Consider the following 23,390-nt stretch of genomic DNA (forward strand, 5'->3'; position numbering starts at 1 on the left):
AAGGATATAAATACATTAGAGACTGTACAAAGAAGAGCAACTAAATGGTGCATGGCCTACATCACAAAACGTACCAGGAAAGACTAAAAGATCTTAATATGTATACTTTAGAGCAGAGAAGGGAAAGGGGGGACATGATAGAAACTTTCAAATATATCAAGGGTTTTAACAAGGTACAGGTGGGAGACATTCTTCACAGGAAGAGGAGCAACAGAACACGAGGACATGCACTGAAACTAGAGGGAGGAAGATTCAGGGGAAATGTGAGGAAGAATTACTTCACAGAAAGAGTAGTAGATAAGTGAAATAGCCTCCCATCAGAGGTTGTAGGCGCAAATACAGTAGTACAATTTAAACATGCTTGGGATAAGCATATTGATATCCTTACAAAAAAATAAGGATCAAATATGGTTTGAGGTAACATGTTTAAAAAAAGGGGCAGTCTAGATGGGCCAAGTGGTTCTTATCTGCCGTCAAATTCTATGTTTCTGAAAAGGACTAACATATACACCTTTTGTTACACAGAAGGAAAGTATTTTGCCTTTGTACACATTGAATTGTGCACACCACATATACGAAATTCCTGGAAATTGTTTTCCCCTTCACCATTTTATGTATATAAATTTAGCGCTATGGACTATTCATTGGAACTCACAACCACTTTCTTTAGACACACAAACACACACCACTCTCCCTAACCAGAGGCGTAGCGAGGGTGGCTCTGGCGGAGCACCAGCTCCGGGCGCCGGAAGATCAAATGGCTCCGGAGCCGTCCCTGCACCGCCAGCCCTGCCTGCTCCCCCAGCCGTTCCCGCCTCCCCGCTCACCACCCCGCCTCCCTGCTCACCACTGTGTCGGGTGACAAGCAGGGCGCCGCCAGCCCTGCCTGCTCTCCTGCCCGCTCACCATTTACTGATGTGCCGGGGCCCGGGTGACATGCAGGGCGCCGCCAGCCAGTGAAGAAACTGCTGAGTTCTGTGGAGGACCTCACCCCGGCGTCTGCAGCAGAAGGACAGCCCTGGACAAAGCGCACAGCCTGGAGCGGTGCCCGGCATCCCGGGCAGCGCTGAAGATCACAGCAGCTGGAGATCGAAGGGGGCAGATACGCCACAACAGAGGGTAAGACTCCACAAGCCCTTCTGCTGCACCACTCTGCCCTTGTTACCCCTTCCGCTGCAATACTCTGCAAATTCAGGACACATTATAGGGGCTGGGCTCCCCTCTTTATCCTCCCTGCCCCGCTGTTAGTTTAGTTTAAGTTGAGCAAACATAGGGGGTTGGCTCCCCTTCTTCTGCTGGCCCGATTGTAATTAGGTGAATATGAATGTATACCTGTCTGCCCTGCTGCTGCCAAGGGGGAAATGGGGGTGACTTAACCACAACCATAATGGGGTTATTACAGCAGTGATACCCCCACAAGTCTGTAAAAGGAGTATCTACTATAGGACAAGGAGCATGTGATCCCCAATGGCAACGAGCATGAATTTCCCATGGCAACGAGCATGTAACTCCTGGCAACAAGCATTTAGGTAAGCCGCATTTGTGTGGCATAATATATAACAGTGTGTGGCATAATGTGTAATGGGTATGATAGTGTGTGGTATAATATGTAATGGGCATCACGGTGTGTGGCATAATGTGTAATGGGCATTACAGTGTGTGGCATAATGTGTAATGGGCATTACGGTGTTTGGTATAAGGTGTAATGGGCATTACGGCGTGTGGTGTAATGTTAGGCTACGCCCCCTTTTCACTGCGCAGGAGCCTCACCTACTACAAATTGAGGGGGGGCGCAAAACATGCCCTTTCTCCGGGCGCCGTCGCACCTTGCTACACCACTGTCCCTAACCCAACACCAACAGCAGAGAGCTATGAGTATCTCTCGTGTGTGTGTGTGTGTGTCCCAATGTCATAGCAGCAGCAGCAGCAATAGATCATCCCTTACCCCAGCAGCCTGCTGCTGCGTACACGGCATTGGCTGGGGGCCTTCACTCCCCTCCTGACCATAATTGGCTACTACTATAGTAGTGCATAGCCAGCTGCCGCCATTGGCTGTGCTGTGAGTGCCCGGCCTGTGACTGGTGGAGACGCTGCCCCCTCTCGGAGGCCTCCATTGTGTATGTAACTGCTGCCGACGGTATAACGGAGCTGCCGGGCACGGGCTGTGTGCGGTGAGGTCGCCGTGTCACTGGATCGGAGGGGGCCATGGCCTCGTTGGATACGGGATGTGAGGGGGATGAGGCCTGTGGGACCCCGGACGGCGCTGAGGGGTGCGGGAGTGGCAGGAGGAGGAGACCCAAGGTGAGGGCGGCCGGGGCGGCTGTGTGTCCCATCCTATGGCTGCATGTACCGGGCTGAGGAACACACGTCATCGCCATTCCCAGGTCCTCATACATGTACATAACGGAGCAGCAGCGGCCAGGCACCCTGCTGTGCCGCACTCATTATACTACGCCAGCTAGCTGTGCTTATTATGGCTTGACGTCACTATATATTACTGGTGTATATATATTATATTCTAGTCTTCTGTGTTGGCCTGATTCTGCCAAGCTCGTCTAGTAGGTATATGATGGGACTCGTGGTTATATAGCGACAACATATTATTTATTAACAGTTCCTTATAGCGCACGCATATTCCGCAGCGCTTTACAGAGAATTTTTGAACATTCACATCAGTCCCTGCCCCAGTGCAGTTTACAATCTGTATTCCCTACCACATGTACACACAGGACCAGAGGGGGGGTTTGATGTGACTGCCGACGAGTCCTGGGGGGGAGGGAGGTGATGTGGTCCCGCCGCCACCACCGAGTTGGGGGGGGGGGGGGATGAGGAGGGAATGCGACCACCACCTTACCTGGATTCAAAGGAGCGGCTCCAGAATGCCGCCCTCCAGTGGCCGGTACCCTAGGCACATGCCTAGACCGGGATGCAGTCAAAATCCTGAATGGGTCATAAAAAATTAAGCCACATATTGACCCAGCGCCGCAGACAATCCCTGTTTACAAAAAACTTTTGACTCCCCTTTGAAATAGACTAAGATTGAATATTTCTGATTGGGATTCAGCAGCTGCGGGGGAGAGCGCGCTCGAGGCTGTGTGGACTGATCTTTTGTTTAAAGAAACTGTCAACATGACTTTGTGTCGACAGGTCGCGAGGTCGACATGGTTTTTTTCACTGTTTCTTGACCTGACATGTGCCGACAGGCGGTATTTCATGCCCTACCATCCACTAGGGCGTGGTGGGAGAATAAAATAGTGTGCCGAACAAAGCCAGGGGCTGCGGTTCACCTCCAACTGTGCCCATGTCGACTGCGTCGACATTCGGGTAAAAAAACAGTGGGAAAAAACATGTCGACACAGTCATGTTGACAGTTTCACCTGCACATTCTATATGTCGGGATTTTGACCATGTCGGGATTTTGACCATGTCGGGATTTTGACCATGTCGGGATTTTGACCATGTCGGGATTTTGACCCTGTCGGGATTTTGACTGTCGGGATTTCATACCGAATCCGCCTAGACCTGCCTAGTGGTGGCGCCGGCCCTTTGTACACACAGACATTCTAGGGTTCATTTGTTGGGAGCCAATTAGCCTACCAATATATTTTGGGATTGTGGGAGGAAACTAGAGTAAATCCAAAACATATTCTGTTTCTTTTTACAATTGAGAACTAAATACTAATAAAATATTGGCTCTATATAATAATGATGCTTTATCATCAGTGGCATATTTAGATTATTGTCTAGTGATCCATAAAGAATGAGACTTTGCTGAAGTAGGAAAGGCTGTTCCTGCATCTCCATTGTCAACTAATGCCCCATACACACTAGACCAGGGTGGTCAATAAGCGGCCCTCTAGCTGTTGATGAACTACACATCCCAGCATGCCTTGCCTTAGTTTTGCTATATGGCCTTGCTGAAAGGCATGCTGGGATGTGTAGTTCATCAACAGCTGGAGGGCCGTTTATTGCCCACCCCTGAACTTCTAGACCAGGTGTGTCAAACACAAGGCCCGCGGGCCAAATCCGGCCCGCCAGACCTCTTCATGTGGCCCGCACAGCCGCCGCCAGCCTTCACCTTTTTTATTCTCGTTTTTTTTTTTTTTTAAACAAGAAAGCCGCCTCTTCAGCGCATGCGTGGCAGCCTACAAGCCAGAGAACGTCTGCCCTCTAGCGCAGTGCCGCCGGTCGTCAACCCCTCCTCCGCTCCCACCTGCTGTATAGGAGCCAGAGAGAGGAAAGAGCAGGTCCGTCGTGGTGAATGGTGCTGCTGCTGCTGTGCGCTCCAGGTCACTTAATGCTGAGTGTGCACTGCACAGTGACCGGGAGCATGCTGCCCCCCACTCCTGGATAGATAGTGCGAGGAGCGCTACTCACAGGAGGGAGGGGGAAATGCGCCTGTGTGAGAGCGCAGCTGTGTCCTTGGTGGTGTAGCAGCTCAGACTGGAGTGGATGCATCAGAGCGGGTAAGTGTCAAACTCTCTGCCTATGTGTGTGTGTGTGCACTGGCACATTGCAGCCCATCGCTAATTGCTGTGTCCCATGATAATAAGCAGGACATATGCCCTAAGACTGAGTGCTGCCCCCCTGTGCAGGCAGCGTGTGCCCTAATGCACTGCAGTTCACAGCAATAGCAGGAGGGCAATGCTACTGCTAAGTTACAGTGGTATTATTTGGGACATACTTGTATGAAGGACACTATTATGATAATAAAGAGTGGACACATAGTCCTACAGATACAACCGGCCCTTTGAGGGTGACCAAACTGCTGATGCGGCCCCCGATGAATTTGAGTTTGACACCCCTGTTCTAGACAATATGCTCCACCACCAATATCTGTAAAGGCCCAAATACACTAGTCTGATTTGATAAATCGGCTTAAAACGGATGTGTTTGACATGGTCCCGGGCGGCACAAAGTCGGTCAGATGACCATACACTGTTGTGATACATTGCAGTTGTTTATGGCCAATCGGTGGGCCTTATTCTAGTTCACTCTTAGAGGCATATTCTTAACTGGACAAAACCATGTGCACTGCAGGGGGGCAGATGTAACAGGTACAGATAGAATTAGATTTGGTGAGTTATTTTGTTTCTGTGCAGGGAAAATACTGTCTGCTTTATTTTTACACTGTAATATAGATCTCACTTTGAAGAAAAACCCCACCCAAATCTAATTCTCTCTGCACATGTTATATCTGCCCCACCTGCAGTGCACATGGTTTTATCCATCTGAGAAGGAATTTGTCAGAAAGAGTGAACTAGAATAAGGGCCGGTATCCGCAACCCTGGGTGAAAAAAGATATATTATACACATGTAACCAGATCATTATATTGTTAACAGATGATGTGGTCGTTAACAACCTGCGGGAGTACACATAGTTACCGATGCTGAGCGTACACACTAATCGATATTCTAAAATTTCTCACTCAGAAGGGCCATAATGAGCGCTATTGTTTAAGGTCACTTGGTAGACCATGTCTATGTTGACCACTAATTGTCGAGAGTGACTAAGTCGGCGTCTTGAATGGTCAACATTCCCAAGGTCGACATAAGTTTTTTTTTGTGTCAATGTTTTTTTGTTTTTTTTCAATGTAGCAGCAGTTTTGATTATCCTGAATTTCCAAAGGACAAAATCACATGTCTAATTCAACTTTGCACTCAGAATCCGCAAATTGCCACTGGAACAAACATAATCAAAATAATATTGGTACCAGTGCAAATTGCACAATTACAAATAATCTTTTTTACAAAATCCCTCAATCACACCAAAATCGCTTTTAGCAAATGTATTTAGTGCTTTTGTCTTAAGTGTAGTAAAAAGTTAAGCTACTTGTTTCCTAGCACGGCGCCCATCGCATCACATACCATAAGCCATACAATGGGATGTGATGTTACGCGATGGCAGCCGATGTTATACAATTTTAAATCGTATACCATCGCATTGTATGCCATATACAATGGTATACGATTTAAAATTGTATAAGCACCCTAATAGGTGTTTTCAATGAAAAATGGGCCCCCTATAAGATTAATAATTGTATAAGCACTGTAAGGGGTGCTTACAATGTTAAAAGCACCCCCATGCCACCCCCACTATCAACACCAACCCCAAGCATGACAAGCGCAGCGGTAACCGTCCTCCGACCTTTTTCATACCCCCACTATCCACGTCAGCGTGGAGTTGATTTTAGATAGTGTGGCGAGCACAGCGGATAACTTCACATGTATTCCGCGTCCCCTCGCGGGGCTCGGTGCGCTCGCCACGCTTCGGGCTTGGTGGCTCGCTGCGCTCGCCACACTATATAAAATCAACTCCACACCCATTAGGGTGCTTATACAATTAAAAATCATATAGGGTGCTTAAATCACATCGTATCGCATGCGGCTATATGGCATGCGATGCGATACAATGCATAAGATGCCATACGACTAAAAATCGTGGGCGCCGTGCTAGGAAACAAGTACCAAAGTTAATTTAAAACACAAAAATCCTTAATGCCCTGGGTGGGGTTATCTAAACAAGCGTGGCTGTGGCATTATCCCTCTTGCCATTCGCTATTAGCCCGGTACTGATTGTTAGAAATAATCTCTTTAATACATTTACAACACACAAGCCTGACCGGTTCTTTCTGATCCGTGCAGGCTTTGCACCAAACACACTGCTTTATCTCTGCTATGCAGATAACTATTGTGGTAACTGGTTATTATATGCACTTGAAACATTTCACCTATTTCATGTGACCGCTGTGTGTGTGACTTTATTTCAGACTGTTCCAGTGTGGGAGAATAAGCCATGTGGTTCTGCACGGAGTCTGGTTAGGAAAATCGGATCCCACCTGCCACTGAAGCCTTGTGCTAGAGCCTGCTTTGAGGTAATGTTCTCTAACAATAGTCACTTTGGCAAAAACAAACATGATTCAGACTAGGAAAATATATATTGTATTTATGAAGGGCCTATTGTGTTCTGTCACATGGGGTGTGACCAGCACTGCAAAAAAGACCTCTAATGCCGTGTTCACACTGCGAGTGTGAACAACACGGCTTTTTCTGCTCTGTATCACCACATCTCCACACTAGAGACGGTGCAGCACTAAACTGACAGCTGTGCGCTTGAAGGGGGTAGTTTTAACCTCCCCACTTTGGCAGACAATCCTCATACATCTAATCAGTGGGGCTTCCTGCTTCTACTCAGTAAAGAGGCAAAGCATGAAGTGTTATACTCACACGATACGTGCAGCTCTAATACATCTACCCATATATAATATATGGGTACACAGACGGACAGGTTGCTAGAGGGGTGGAAGTACAGGTCATGAGAGGGCAGCAGCACAGGTGGAGACTGTGGTGAAGGGGCATTGGCACCGATGGAAAAAGCAGTAGTAGTTATGTTCTACCAAACTGGCAAATTCATTTTTGTAATCAACTTTAATTGGCAATATGTGTTTGCAGCTTGTGATTTGTCCTTACATTCTTTTCACCAATGTTACCCAGTGTCCTGTTTGCATCAGAGTTGTGCAAGAAATGGAGACAACCCTGGGGATATTGCTGCATGTAGCAGTACCTTACTCTTTTACTCTTCAATTGGGACAAGCAGCTTGAATAACTTCTAAGTAAGCCTTCTGAGCTTATGTAAGTTTCTTTTCTAATTGTATTTTTTTCTTGTATTGAAGGCTCTCCCAAGTTCTAATCTATATTTTGCTGATGCACCAATGGTCCCCTCATTAGCTGATATTAAGTGGATTGCTGCAGATGATGATGAAACGTATGCAAGAGTCAGGTATTTGTTTGTTCTTTCTTATCGAGCATCTGAAAAATAAATGCAGCTAACCAAATATAAATAGCCCATTTCCCTTGTCTCCATTCGCAGAGGCCTGACTATGTGGCTCACACTGCCAGCGCTTGATGCAGCACCAGTGGGCCTGGCAGTGGCATGCAGTAGTTTCTGGGAATCCAATAGACCACCAGGGAGTCTTAAGGCCACTTACAGAGCCATTGTGGTGCTGTCCCTGGGGCCCCAGGAGGGGGTGTGTGGACTCTGTAGCCCCACCCCCATTTCCTTGGCCGTAGCCTGACCCAGGTTTCTCGCCTTGAGGACAAGTTTCCTCCCTCCTCTGAGAGCTCTGGGGCCATCTCGGGATCTCCTCACAGCTCAGCAGACTGGAGTGACCTCCTGCCTCCATTGTCCTAGTGTTAGGTTTAGACTATGAGGGAGGAGAAGCCACGGGCTGCACTTATCTCCTTGGTGCCCCATTCCTTCCAGAACCCATCATACCCATATTCCCAGCATCCACCATGGCTTCAGAAAAAAGTATTTTACAGGTTAGCCCAAAAATCGGTACTTATGTAGTATCTGGGCGCCCAATTTAGAAATCGGGTCGGATCGGGCACATCGCATCGCATGCGACCAAATCGGATGCGATGCGATGGACCCGATTTTTCCATAGGATTCAATGTTAAAATGGACTGAGTTCATTTTAACATGGAATTCAATGGGAAAAGGGGTCCTTTTCATACCCCTACTATCCAAGTGGGCATGGAGTTGGATATAAACCTGTGGCGAGCCCGAAGCGTCGCGAGCCCGAAGCGTCGCTCGCCACGCTTCGGGCTCGGTGGCTCGCTACGCTCGCCACAGGTTTATATCCAACTCCATGCCCACTTGGATAGTAGGGGTATGAAAAGGACCCCTTTTTCCCATTAAATTCTATGTTAAAATGGACTCAGTCCATTTTAACATTGAATCCTATGGAAAAATCGGGTCATCGCATCGCATGCGATATGGTCGTATGCGATATCGCATCGCATCTGATTGTATGCCTTAACTTAAGGCATACAATCAAAAAATCGGGCGCCCAGATACTACATAAGTACCCAAAAATATTATCTGGATGAGGGCCTCATGATGTCTTAAGTTGGGTACACCTTTCGATCATGGGTAAACAGCCAATTGTGAGTCACATACACATTGTACTAGAAATAGCTGTGTGTATAAGTAAGAGCTTTTATATTATCTGGAGGTCTGATTGATAAATATTAAACCACACGTGAGATGAAACCTCCCGATCCCCACCATTACAGCAGCCCTTTAATCTGTTTATTGGCTAATGTTCCCGCAATGGACTTGTATACACACCTATACAATTGTCTGCCCCTTTTGCACAATGTAAATGTGATTGGACCATGGATTGTGTAGGTGTGTAACGACTTGATCTGGCTCTAGATTAACCTCATTGACATCTACAAAGCTTACACAAAAAAAGTTGTCACTGATTTATGGCTATACAAAACATACTTTTCTGTTGTCAGATACTAAGATGCACACAAAGGCAATATGGATAGTGATCCCCAACGTGCGTAGTGCTCATTCCCACAATTCCCATAGCTTTTTAAACTATGCATATTAGAAACATTACAGAAATTGAGTTGGTATACTGTATAAGGTTATCCTGAGCTGTCTGTCTGTGGTCAACCCTACTTAGGTTGACATGGCCATAAATGTCCCTACTACGCCATCCACTTGGACTACAATTGTAAAAAGTAACTTGTGCCAAGCGCAGTGAGAAAAATGTCATTTATTTTTTGGTGCTGTCCATTGTCATGTCCGCCTTTTTGTCCTTTCTCACTTTTGTACCAGTCGAACTCGTGTGTATTGACTGGACTTCCCTGTCAATCTTTTGACCTAATGAGAGGACCCATTGATCTTTACTCCTGTGTGTGCATATTAGTTAAATAGACCATCAATGTAAAGCACTGCAAAAATTACAGGTACTATTTAAATATTATGTATTTTTATTCTCCGAATTTTGCTATAGAATCCATTTAAGAGAAAAACACTAGGATAGTCTTGTATTAATACCTCCTTATTTTTGCTTCCTCTCTGTGTATTAGGAGTGACACAAGACCACTGAAACATAAATGGAGACCAAGTCCTCTTTTAGTGATGCAGAGAAATTCCTCTGTCCCCAATCTAAAAATTAAAGAAGAAAAAATGTTTTGTTTAAAGAAACCGGGCATATCCTTAAACAGATCTACAGACCTGCAAGATGAGCTGAGTCTCCTGAGAAGTCAGATTGCTAGGATAGTTGCTGTAGACACAGGTACAGTACGGAATCAGCAGGTGGTGTGGTTTGTTTCATAAGCAAGAACTAGCTAGATTTACTATAGCTTCTAATACAGACTAGTGGTGGTGTTGTCCATAGCAGCCAGTCAGATTGTTTATCCTGTCTCTAGAATGCACTAGAGCAGTGGAGTCAAACTCATGGCCCTCCAGCTGTGGTGGAACTACATGTCCCAGCATGCCCTGCCACAGTTTTTCGAATGCAATATATTACATTAGCGGCAAGGCATGCTGGGATGTATAGTTCCACAACAGCTGGAGGGCCATGAGTTTGACACCACTGCACTAGAGAAATATATATTAGATTGATTTTGGAAGTATAGATCATAGCTGTATTATTTCAGGTGGATCAATCCATATATATGACTTGGAAAAATAGTTGGCATATTAGTGAAAGGAATGGTTTCTGAGGGAATGTTCTCACATATGCCTTGCTTTAGGAGATATGGGAAACTGGTTTTGTCTGGATGAAAAATGTGGTGTGTTTATTCCCCCCCCCCCCCATTGATGCTTACAAGTTGCACTCTACATCAGGCAGGCAGTGCTTACCAAGAAGAGGCTGCATTTTGAGTACAACTCTGCATATGGGCAAAAGTGATGTCTTATTTCTGCAATGCATGTTTCTTTAGATCACTGTACCTATGATTAACTTGAAACTCTACAACTGTCTGTTGTGTTTAAGACCAGCTCCATAAATACCAGCAAGGGACTGTAATTATTTATGTCTGTGGCCCCCACCTTTTCTGACACTGTCATAATTTTAATTTCTTCTTTCATTCACTAACCTGGAGAGGGAGAGAGTCTGGGCACCAAATAGGGCAGCCAGTTTTACTTTTTTGCCAGCAGGAGCAGGCACTATTTTGTGGCGGCTGCTTTTAAGTGGCATCTGTAAAAGTGAAATAAAAAGTAACCGAGCGGGCACTGAAAGGTATCCACTCCAACAACCCAACATTTGGTTGGTTATCACAAACAAGAAAAGAGACTGTTTGTGACAACCCCCCCCCCCCCCTCCCTCAAAAGTCCCTCCACTCCGGCGTACCCAGCGATCCTACGCTGGAACTCCCCCACCGCTAATCGCCATACTTCAGTGACGTAGGCGGCAGGCTCAAGAATGTTCGGGACGGCTCGGGGGGACTCGGAGTTCAGGCGCCCCAGTCCTCCCGAGCCTGCCGTCTGTGTGGTCAATGATGACTGACAGGCGGTTGGGGCAGCGGTGGCAGGGGTACACCAGAGAGGAGGTGGGTTTGATCTGTGGTGGGTTTTGCTGGGGCAGGACAAACCTGCCTTGGTAGGTTTGTCCTGCCCCAGTAAAACCCACCACTGAAAGGGTTAAGATTACATAAAAGAAAGTACAGATGTGTGCTCCTACATCTAACCTCAAGCTATGCAGCACAAGATTCCTGGTGTGCGCTGCCAGGTCCTGTGCAGTTCTAATGTCTGAGATTTTTTTTTTTTTGACTGACCGTAGCTGTTGATGAATACGTGGATCAGCATATTACTCGCTGATCCACATGTTTTAGTCAAAACTGTGTCCGTTTTCGATGATTTTCCACCGATGCAGTTTCGACTTTACAAAAACCACAAAATGCATTGCCAGAAAAAATGCCCACAATTGAATAGAGAAAGTCTAATTCAGGCATGTCCAACGTTTGCCCTCCAGATGTTGTGAAATGACACATCTCAGCATGCTTTGCAATAGTTTTACCATTCTCTAATAGCAAAACTGTGGCAAAGCATGCTGGGATGTGTCGTTTCACAACATCTGGAGGGCCAACGTTGGACATGCCTGGTCTAATTTAATAATCCCATAGTATTAAAACACTCACAAGTACTCCTGATTTAAATGTGACCAGTCTTACATTCTTTATATTCTGTTGTTTCATAGATTTTGGTTTAAAGTGCTCAGCTACTCCAGAGAACATCTGGTTAACTACTGTATGTCTTTGAGGGAAAGTTCAATTCTTCCAAGTGCCCCTGCTGGCCATCTATCATGATTGCTTTGATAGATGCCCATTACGCATGGCAAACATATGTTGTCTTGCAGCCTCCAGAAGTACAAGAAAAAAGTTTTTAATGCCCATAGTTTTGGTGCCCGAACCCGGACATTTAGACACCCCTGCAGCAAAATTAGATGTAGTGTTCATTCTAGCACCCAATATCTTTAAAAACACATGCAGTTCCTCTTCCCTGCCTTGGGTGTCGCTGTCTGCTGTAGTGCTTCTAGCACAGTGTGGTCTGTATATCAAAACAGATATGCAAACCAGACCTGTGTTAGAGACTCCACAGCAAACAGTGACACCCCAGGCAGGGAACAGGAACTGCTTGGGTTTTCAAAGATAGCGGGTGCTAGAATGAACACTAAGATGAGTTTAGCCGCACAGCCATTAAAGGATTCAGTACTGAATCCCGGCGGTCGGGATCCCGGCGTTCATAATCCGGACGCCGGAATCCCGACAGCCGGAATGCCGACAAGGGGGGGGCGTGGATCGCCCCCCCTTGCGGGCTCGCTGCGCTCGCCACGCAGCGGGCCCGGTGCCTCGCTACGCTCGGCACACTAATTTATTCTCCCTCCAGGGGTGTCGTGGACACCCACGGAGGGAGAATGTGTCGGGATTTCGGCGTCGGGATTCTGAACGCCGGGATCCCGACCGCCGGGATTTTAACTGCATCCCCCATTAAATGCTAATGGGTGTCTGATCAGATCAATAATTGAATTGCGCTGATAGAAGCCTACTGGCATAGATGGCCAGCAGGGGGCTCACAGATTACTCAAATTCCTCCATACTGGTGGTTAGCACAGCTGCCCAGAAGTCTATCCTGCAGGTGTGGAAACATCCCAAGCTGCTTACTCCTTTATTTCTTACCAAAGCAAAGATTCTTTCTCTTTTGAAGAAAGGTGCAAAAACCAAAAGGAAATAATTATGGGAAAGTTATTTCTTTATTTAATCTATTTTTAACCCCTCCACAGACATTCAGACCCAAATATGAATCATATAACACCTCTTGATTTCATTGTAAGTTGTGTGCTTGATTATTTTGTCACTAATCTAAAGGTGCGCACACACGTACAGATTTTTCTGTCTGATCTAAGTAGTGGGAACAAAAACCTGGAAATGTATGGGAGCAAATGACAATCAAAAATGTGTTCCCAAACGCTTGAAAACAGACAGTGATCAGTCAGACAAATTGTTTAAATCATTGTGATATAACAAATCTATCAAAGCATATATTTTTTTTTTGTTTTCCTGCATTTGGGTGGAAATGCTTGATTGTCATATGCTTCCACACATTTCCAGGTTTTTGTTCCCACCAGATAGATCAGACAAAAAAATCTGTACGTGTGTACGCACCTTAAGCCGACTAACCTGTTTTTCCATTTGTTTAGTTATCATATATCACTATCCTGTTTGTCCATTGCACCTCTACATGTTGGGCTTCTTGATCTGTGAACATTCACATATTACTGATTTATGTCAGTGGTTTGTATACTGTGTGCTGGTGTGCTTGGGACACTTACAGGGGTGCCTAGGGTTGGAGGCCCAGGACCAAATCAAATTATTTATGATCAATTTAATAGAGAGCTGGTGTGGTGTATAAAAAGAAGCAAATCCTATCCCTCTACACATAACTGACTCTATGGGTGACCTATGAACACAAGCCAAGTGGTGTCGTGAAATAATTCTGATACTCTAGGGCAGCGGTTCCCAACCTTTTCTCTCCCATAACCCTTGATCAATCTATTTATTTAGGAGTATGGCCTCCTTTCAGAGCGGTATGTATCTCCTTACATTAAAGAGTAGTGGAAGAGTAGTTTGCGGTCAGGAATCGGGTACCTTTGTGTCTGGCCGCTGGCTGTGTAGTGTATCTGGGGTTCACGCTAATGCCAGTAGGATTAATGCTGCTGCTTCCTCCATCCGTGTCATTGCGGGACAGATGAATGCTAATGGCAGCGTGGGTAGCTCTTAGTGGATTGCTGGTCAGGCAAAAAGCACGAGATGACACATGACAATGGGGTTTGTCTCTACTGGAGACATCGGTAGATCTTCTTATGCCATTATCAATATTCTTTCAAGTACCCCCAATTGGTCTGCAGTGTACCCCAGGTTAGGTACTGCTACTCTAGGGTGCTGTGACCAAAAGTGTGGGAACCACTGATTTATGCATTGCTTCAATAACTAAATGAAGAAAAATTACAGTAATGTATGCACCAATCAGAGCAATGTTGCATCTGATAAAAAGGTACTAGGCAGGATAGGAAAATACATTTTTATGGACCAGTAATTGGTTTCCTATCCTTCTTTCATATTCAGCATTTGCACCAATAATTCTGAATATCAAATGTTTCCTGTACTTCATGTATGTATGTATGTATGTATGTATGTATGTATATATTTCTATTTTGCTATGATTCTGGTGATTACAGTACTGACTGGTGCCTCAAATTATTTTTTTACACAAGGGACTGACTTCAACTTGTTTCTTTCTTCCAGCATCCCCAAGTTCAATAGACCCTCTCCCTGGAAATGTGGACCAAAATGCATTGTTTCCTGACTTTGCTCCCTCTTTCCAATCAACCACATCATTTGTAATTAGTGACATTACTGAAGAGGATGAGCTGGATGTCTCGGAGTACTCATCTGCTTCTATAATGGAGTCTTCCTTTAGTCACCAGAGACAGATAGAGGCCAACATGTCTGATGATGAAGACTCTGTCTGCCTCTCTAAGTCCAATAGTTTTGCAGATATGATGGGAATATTGAAGGATATTCACAAGATGAAAGTTAATAGAGATTGGTAATATTTAATTTGTTTTATTTACTTTGTACGACTAGAAGCTGCACTAATTCCACCAGTGTGGGACATTGACTGTTATTTTCCTTTATCTTTTATAATGATCTAGCATGTCTGCATGTAATACATGTTCAGGGTTAGGGGTAGACCAACTCCAAGCCAAATAGAGCATGTAGCACACCTCCTTAACACTGCACTGCCATCTAGGAAACTATATGCACCCTAACTGTACATAGCAACAAAGCTCACCATCTTTAAATGGAGGATGAAGGTGTAAACCGGAAAACAAATCGCAAGGCAGTTTTTAGGGGTTTTTTTTAGTTGTTTTTTTTTGCTAGCACTCTGTTGTCTGACTCTGTTCCCAGGGCATAATGTGTTGGGACCTAAAGTAGGAACCCAACTTTATATATAGTGAGGAATCCCGGGACCCACACTTTTTCCAATAAGCACGATCACTGTGACACATTGCTGCAGAAGCCTAGATTGGCTGAGTGAGTATCCAAGGACAGGGGTTTTCAAACTTGATCCTCGGGACACCACACAGTTCATGTTTTCCAGGTCACTGGACAGGTATACTCATTACTAACTGACAAATTTTAAAAGACCCATAGGTGGAGCTAATTATTTCACTTGTGATTGTGTGAGGAGACCTGCAAAACATGCACTGTGTGGGGTCCTGCGGACAGAGTTTGAGAACATGTGTCCTAGGATACACTGTGAGGCTGGAATCCACAGGTGCATCATCAATTAAGTAGCAGGTTTTAGCAATTAGCTCTGTCACGTGGAACCGGAGACTTTAGCCTGGAGCCAGAATGAAGCTTCAGGAAGTGACAAGTTGTTCAAGGTCCAGGAGACTTGGCAGAGAGGCCCTTATATCCCTCTGGTGGATGGTGACTGGAGGAATAGGCTCAGGACTGCAGCAAGACAGAGGATTGGTTAACAATGTCAAGTGATCACTGTGGGACTTGTGGTTGGTACAGTAGTTCAGCAATCAGCTGATCACAAGTGTCGCGGTGGCGCCCATAGTACGGCATGGAATAAGCTGGGTGCATAGTGGAGGAACATGGGGTATCATGCCAGCTTCCAATGGCTATCTGGGACCCAGCCAGTGAACAGGTAAAATGCACGGCCATGAGCGGAGATTCCTAACCCTGGGAAAAATGTTTTTATCATAAAAGTCAACTGCAGTAGTATAATCACACTTATACTTGATGTACAGACAAAAACATACTCCTGCCTTTCTCATCACTCCTCTGTCTACGCCGGATTTTGCTGAATCTTCTTTCAGTTCTTTGACATGATGACTAAAATAAGGCCGTCTTAACAATATTGTAGGTTATGGACAAAGCAATGCACTGAGGCCCCTACCCAATCATAGCGTACACTGACATTTAGCGCAGGGCCATCTTAACATATGGGTTTATTGACCAGCTGTCTAGAGCCTCATGATTCTAGGGGCCTTTAACAGGGGCGGACTGGTGCCTCCAGAGCTTCTTGGGAAGCAGGTAGTGGATGCTGCCAGGCCACACAGATTGTGAACTCCACACAATCAATCAATGAAACCTGTCAGAACTACTTCCTCTGGCTAGAAACAAATACAGATGAGCAAAAAATGTCTACCATTGTTTGAGATTCTATCTATCTATCTATCTATCTATCTATATCCAGTCCAAGAAGCCAGCACTCATAACACAGCTAAGATCCAACGCACAAGTGTAGAAGATGGGCAGCCTCGGCAGAATTTGTAGAAGATGTAACTTTTGTCCTTTTTGATGTATAAGGGTCAAACGTTTATCTCATGGAATATGCTGTGGTTGATGTATCAAGCAGTAATACAATTGAAGAAGTGAGTGGGAAGCAGTTGAAAGGCCTACAGTGTTAAGTAGACAGTCGGTATGTCGGCATGCAATAGGTTGACATCACAATGTCAACATGAACTTTTCAATTTATAGATTTATTTTTGGACTTGGTCATAATTTACCATTCCCAATTGTAGTCCACGTGGATGGTAACGTGTGCAGAGCGAAGTGAGGCACCAGGCCGAAGCATGGTGAGCAAAGCGTTACACTGTTTGATGGTCCATGTCGACACTGGCACAAAAACCCTTGAAAGTCATGTTGACCTTTTTCCATGTTGCCTTTTTGCTTGTGTTGACATATTGCATGTTGACCATTTTGTTGACCTATTGACTATTTACCTAGACAATGTAGACCTTTCAATCAACACCCAGTTGAGCAATGGAAAATTTGCTCATAGCAACCAATCCGCTTTGAAGTAGCTATAAAATGATATGTAGACGCTGAATTGTTGTTATGGGCAACTTTCCCACTTGTCCAGTCTTCTCACTGTTTATACATCAACCCAGTGTGTTCGGTTTTCCTTTTACAAAATCTAATCTCCACAAAAAGAACCTTGGTATATTTCTGAGCGCTGAGGTTCTAAATCAAATGCTCTTTCAAGACCAAAAAGGTCCTCCCAAATGGGATACCCAAAATTAAACAAATAACACAGAGCAATAGTGAAGTACTGTTTGAACTGTAATTATTATAAATTAAAAGGAGAGTTGTCAGAACCCGTACCGTTAAATTTGTCTGCACAGAGTAGGCAAATAGCATGTAGGGAGGGAAAGGGACGTCACCATGGGCAATCCCATGACGACGTCACTGTCCCTCCCTACACGCTATTAGAGCTGCTCAGCGCACTATTCCATTGTCTTCAAATCCTTGCAAAATCTAATCTCCGTTTACAGCAAAACTAATTTAGTTTGGTCATAACTGTGTTAAATAGAAGTTACATTTCTGTTCATGTGTAAAGGTATTCAATTGCTTAATGTAGTGTACGTTTTTGAGTCTTACCATTTTATCTTTATCTCCGTAGGTCTAACAGAAACCAGGGCTTACACAAAGAAGATGATCCTATCAATCTTATTTCAGAGGTTCTGAGGCAAAAGTTTGCACTATGTGATCAGGATGACAAAAATAACATTTAAACAAGTTTATTCAAACTCATTTTCTTCATGTATTTCATTATAAAAGAAGGACGAGGTCCACACTTTTTGGTGGTGTTTTTATCACATATGTCACCTATTTGATATAAATGGAATGGTTAGTTAACCAAGAAAATGTCTGAATTTTTGTACAGTATTGATATCTATATTAATACTAAGGGTATTTATCAAAACATACAGAGAAATACAATTGAAGGTGCCCATACACGATGCGATTGCACCGTGCGTTGCGCGCTTCCTCAGGCTTCTCTTCGCACAGTACAAAAAGTATGTGCTGCACATACTTTTTGTACTGTCTTCTCATCGCAAATCTCATCCGATGCGATATATAGTTCAAACGCACCGTGTATGAGCACCTTATGAGCGATAAAGTAATAATCAATTGGCTTCTAATTTGCTTATTACAAGTTGTGAGGGAAAATATCAGGATTTGGGGATGCGGTCATTCGTCAGACTGCATTTAGGTCTACAGTCATTAGGTCGACCCCACTAGGTCGACTGGCAGGAAGGTCGACCTGACTTAAGGTCGACATGACTTAAGGTCGAATTTGCATAAAGGTCGACATGGGTTTTTCACTGTTTTTTCAGCCGACATGTGCCGACAGGCGGTATTTCATGCCCTACCATCCACTAGGGCGTGGTGGGAGAATAAAATAGTGTGCCGAGCGCAGCGAGGCACCGTGCCCGAAGCATTGCGAGCGATGCGAGGGTCCGATTCTCATTGCCAACTGTGTCCATGTCGACTGTGTCGACATTCGGATCAAAAAACAGTGAAAAACCCATGTCGACCTTATGACCAGTCGACCTTCCTCATGTTGACCTTTATGTAAATTCGACCTTAAGTCATGTCGACCTTGGCCCATGTCGACCTTAACTCAGGTCGACCTTCCTGCCAGTCGACCTAGTGGGGTCGACCTAATGACTGTAGACCTAAATGCAGTCTGACGAATGATCCCATTCCCAGGATTTGATAGGTTGGTACTTTATCTCTCACAATTTGATACATCGCGCTCTTATAGTTTAGGTCAGTTCTTGGAAATATTGTTAAATGTCAGTAAACGTATACCCTGCTGTTTTGAAAATGCTCTGCTGAGGTATCTAGTTCTGACGTGTTCTTCTCGATTTTATTACCACTGGTTGTTTAGAATATATAATTGGTATTATAATGGAGGGGTGGTTATTTTTTTTTTTCTAAACATCTCTACACTTGTGTTTCTGCTTTTCTTCTAATGGTTGCCTCCTAGCTGGCTTTATGATGTGGTGTCCCACATGAAGTGTTTATCGAATAGTCTGTGATTGACACCTACTATATCCCATGAAGCCAAGAGCTGACTGCTTGTCTCACACCAAGGTGTGTCACTTAGGCTGTAGAAGTCGTAATACTGGCTTTATGCTTCCTCTATTGTATTGCCTAGAGCAGGCATGTCGAAACTATGGCCCTCCAGCTGTTGTGAAACTACAAGTCCCATCATGCCCTGCCACAGTTTTGATATAAGGGAATGCTAAAACTATGGCATGCTGGGATGTGTAGTTTCACAACAGCTGGAGGGCCACAGTTTGGACATGCCTGGCCTAGAGCAATGTAAAAAAAGGAGCATCTATAGTTTTAGAGAAGCATTTTCATTGTCAATGAATCACATATTCCTTAACACTTTCCTAACTGCACAAGTTTAATTGCATTAGAACAGAATCGCTGCTGTGATAAAACAATGAAGGAAACGGAGTTCTGCTTTTATATGTTTCATATTTCATATCCACTAGAACAACATAACCGTAATGTCGCCACCAGCACGGCCGACCGGGACAACGCTTAAATTGCTCCATTGGGCGCTATCTAGTGGCTGTTGGCAGGCAGAACACTTGAATCCCCCTTCAATAGAGGTGGACTATTTTATTATTATTATATATGATTGATACATATTGTTACTACAGCACCTATTCAGCTCTTATGACACTGCTGTGCAATTTCACTCTTTGATATACAGGACTGAAAAAGGTCCGGTATATCTAATCCCATTTCTGTCTCCTGGACTGTACTAAGCAACAAATGTTCATATGATCACCTTACATTGTACTAACCTCTACAATATTTGTATGGATGAGTGGTGCAAAAAAATAAATATCTGTATTAATAACCTTAATTGTGCAGATGCTAAATTGCACCAGTATATTTTTATTTATTAGTTTTAGTGGAATTTTGCTGCCTTATGCTGGCCACACATCAAACCAGCTTTCCTCCAACCATCCAACTAAGCTTAGTGGCTTGGATGGAATAAAAATATGGAACTGGATGGGAGCAAATTTAATATTTACTTCAGAAATTTGCTCCCAAAATCTGGAAAAGGACAAAAAGTATGACACGGTACTGTAATTGAACCTGTTTGATTTAAACAATTTGACTGAATGTTTTTGTCCATTTTCCTGGGTTTGTGAGCACATTTCTGATTGTCCTTTGCTCCCATCCAGTACCATATTTTTATTCTATCCAAGCAACTAGTTGGATGGTTGGAGGAAAGTTGGTCTGATGTGTGGCCAGCATTACTCTAGAGCAGTGGGTTCTGAAACTCTGTCCTCGGTATCCCGACAGCTCCTGTTTTCCAGGTTACCCAGCAGGTGCACAGGTAGTCATTACTTACCGATTCATGTTAAAAGATCCACAAGTGGAGCTAATTATTTCCCTTTTTAGTCTGTAAGGACCTGGAAAACATGACCTATATTGGGCCTGAGCATGAGAAACTATGTTCTAGTGAGATCTTAATTTCCTTGCAGTGTTCATTTTTGATCCATATACATTTTTTGGGTGGGGATGGATTTTTGTGGGGCAAATCCTCAGTTGTTCCACTTTTATTTTAAGAACAAATGTTACATTTATATTGTTAAAGGGGTTTTAATCTTAATATTGAAAACATTGCAATTATTTTATTTGAAATACTTTAATTGTAGTTTAAAACACATGGGTGTCAAGCCATTTTTCTTCTCCTCATAATGTGTTTACAGAACAAAGTGGATTCTCTTCTGCTTTCTTTTGTATTTATGTACTGTAGCATGTGGTTTATGGGTAGAGGGCCATGGGCACCCAAGCTCCTGAGAAAATGCTGTTACAAAGCGGTCTTTATGCAGACAAAAAAAAAAAATCAATCAAAATGTTAGAGAATGCATATCAAAACAAAATGGAAAATAAAGTTTGGTTTGCATTTTAAAATGATGTTGGAATTCTTTAAACTGCCTATTGCACCTGTTCATGACTGCCAGTTTCGTGTGTGTGTGTGTGTGTTTGTGTTATTAGACCAGAGTATCCTAAACTAGTAGAACTTCCTAGACCATGCATACGTGACTGCAGTGTCAGGATTTCTACAATCCTGCAGGCATTCCCAACCGCAGTCCTAAAGCAGCCCATACACGCTGCTCTGTGGGCGTGCTGTACTAGCACGGATTGCATTGCATTGCATGTGCATCCGTTGTGCATGCAATGCAATGTGATGAAACATAAGTACAAAAAGTATGAGCAAGCACATACTTTTTGTACTTAGTTTTCATCAAATTGCATCGCATTGCATGCACAACGGATGCACATGCAATGCAATGTGATCTGTGCTAGTACAGCACGGAAAGCACGCCCTCATAGCAGCGTGTATGGGCTGCTTAAAACCTGCACTGTTCGTGTGCCTTGAGGACCTTGGTTAGGAATGCCTGTTGTAGAGAGAAGGACAGGCAGATTTCCACTATAGCTGTGTACCTGGGTCAGTGTGCCATTTACCAGTTGATGACCAGAGCTTTTATTAAAAAAAAGTACATCTACTAAATCTGAAACCTGTATATTCAGTTTCACATTATCCATCTCGTGTACACCCACAAGTGCAAAATGCATTTGTATTTAATATTTGAAAAGTACTTGGTTGATTTTTTTAAATGCAGAAATTTCAAGCAGAACAATGTAGAACTATAGCCTGCTACACCCAGGATTAACTTAATCCGCTGTTATGTTTTCATTTTCATAGGTCTTGATCAATTGCTGCTCCTGCTCCTAAATGCTAGAAATTTCTCTTGTAGAATGAATTTGCAGTGTATCGGTCACAATTTTATACACATGAAGATTTCTGCCTATTGGATGACCTTGTATTTGTTTAGATATAATCTAGTTTTTGCTCATGAGAATATTTTTTTATTTAAAGTAAACTATGTATATACATCAGTCTTATTTTACCTCTACCTTAAATGCTTTATAGATCTTGGGTAACCTGGCCAGTCACTGTCAAAAAGATCCTATGTGACATATTGCGTAGTGCTGGAGGAAGCATATATTAGAAGCCAAAATGGTGCGCTCACATCCAGCATGGCTTGTATGGAGGCTGTTTACTAATATTACAGAATGCTGTGCAGTATGAAACTATAATTTGAAATAAACAACTTCTGAAAACCATGAGTTTGAACAATGATTACCTTCTGCTTCATTACAGCATACTATGTAACTAGTTAAAAAAAAAAAGGTTGTATATTAGTTGGGCGTCCACTAAGCTATTTGCTTAGTTTTCCGCGTCCCCTCGCTTCGTGCTTGGTGGCTCGCTATGCTCGCCACACTATATAAAATCAACTCCATGCCGACATGGATAGTGGGAGTATGAGCGTACTTATTATAGTGGGCACCCAACGAACATATAAGTACCAAAAAAAAAAATTAAGCTTTCTATGAAACAGGTTTTTTTATTTTTGTATTTGTGCACTTGTTAATACTCAAAAGTTACTGTCTCTCTGTTATAATGCAATAACCTGCCATTTTGAAGTTACATAAATTTTTCTTTTACTATGATATATAATAAACCTGTGATTCAGAGGGGTAACTACCATATGTGCAGTGCTAAGGACTAAAGCCCCGTACACACGGGGGAGATATATTGCTCAGCCATATATTGCTGAGCAATATATTGCTCAGTTTCTCCTTTTCATCAGCGACCAGAGATGGTCGCTGATGAAAGGGAACCTCTGCCGGCGGTGCCGCAGAGGTAATCAGCTGGTCGCAGGAGCTTGCGATTAGAACGGGGCTGAAATCGGGAGCGCGCACCCAGCGATTTCAGCCCCAATTGCCCCCGTGTGTACACAGCCTAAGGGGCCCACTGCTGCCCCTTTCACACTCTTCCTGTCACCTACTGTTTTTTTTACTGTCACCCTCTGCCTCTCCCTGTCACCCACTGCTATGTTGAACTTGGGTTGAGGTCAAGGAGGGGTGCCCAAATTATATTTTTGCATCTGGGTTTAAGACCCACAAGTTCCGCCACTGCTGTGATTAATCATTGTGGAGTTGATGAAAAAGTTGCAGAGATCTTCTTCCTTACATTTCCCCTGGACATGTAGCTGAGTATAAATCAATGTGGGATTCAGTTGTACACCTATAATTCACACACTGAAGGCATAATTACCAGTACAGGTTTTAAAAATATCTAAATCTATAACCGACAGTGCACTAAAACAGAAAACTCA

At 43.9% G+C, this 23,390-nt stretch overlaps 1 protein-coding gene across 1 annotated transcript; it reads left to right on the plus strand.

Moving 5' to 3' along the window:
* Nucleotides 1–2,026: 2,026 nt before the first annotated feature.
* Nucleotides 2,027–22,332, plus strand: MTFR1L (mitochondrial fission regulator 1 like). Its single transcript, XM_083173643.1, has 6 exons — nt 2,027–2,301; nt 6,771–6,875; nt 7,674–7,780; nt 9,889–10,097; nt 14,608–14,911; nt 17,786–22,332. The coding sequence occupies exons 1-6, from the start codon at nt 2,206–2,208 to the stop codon at nt 17,895–17,897; spliced, it is 933 nt and encodes a 310-aa protein (XP_083029769.1). The 5' UTR covers nt 2,027–2,205; the 3' UTR covers nt 17,898–22,332.
* The last annotated feature ends 1,058 nt before the right edge of the window (nt 22,333–23,390 follow it).

This window comes from Crinia signifera, chromosome 2, assembly GCF_055691185.1.
Source record: "Crinia signifera chromosome 2, ASM5569118v1, whole genome shotgun sequence".
NCBI classification, from domain to species: Eukaryota; Metazoa; Chordata; class Amphibia; order Anura; family Myobatrachidae; genus Crinia; species Crinia signifera.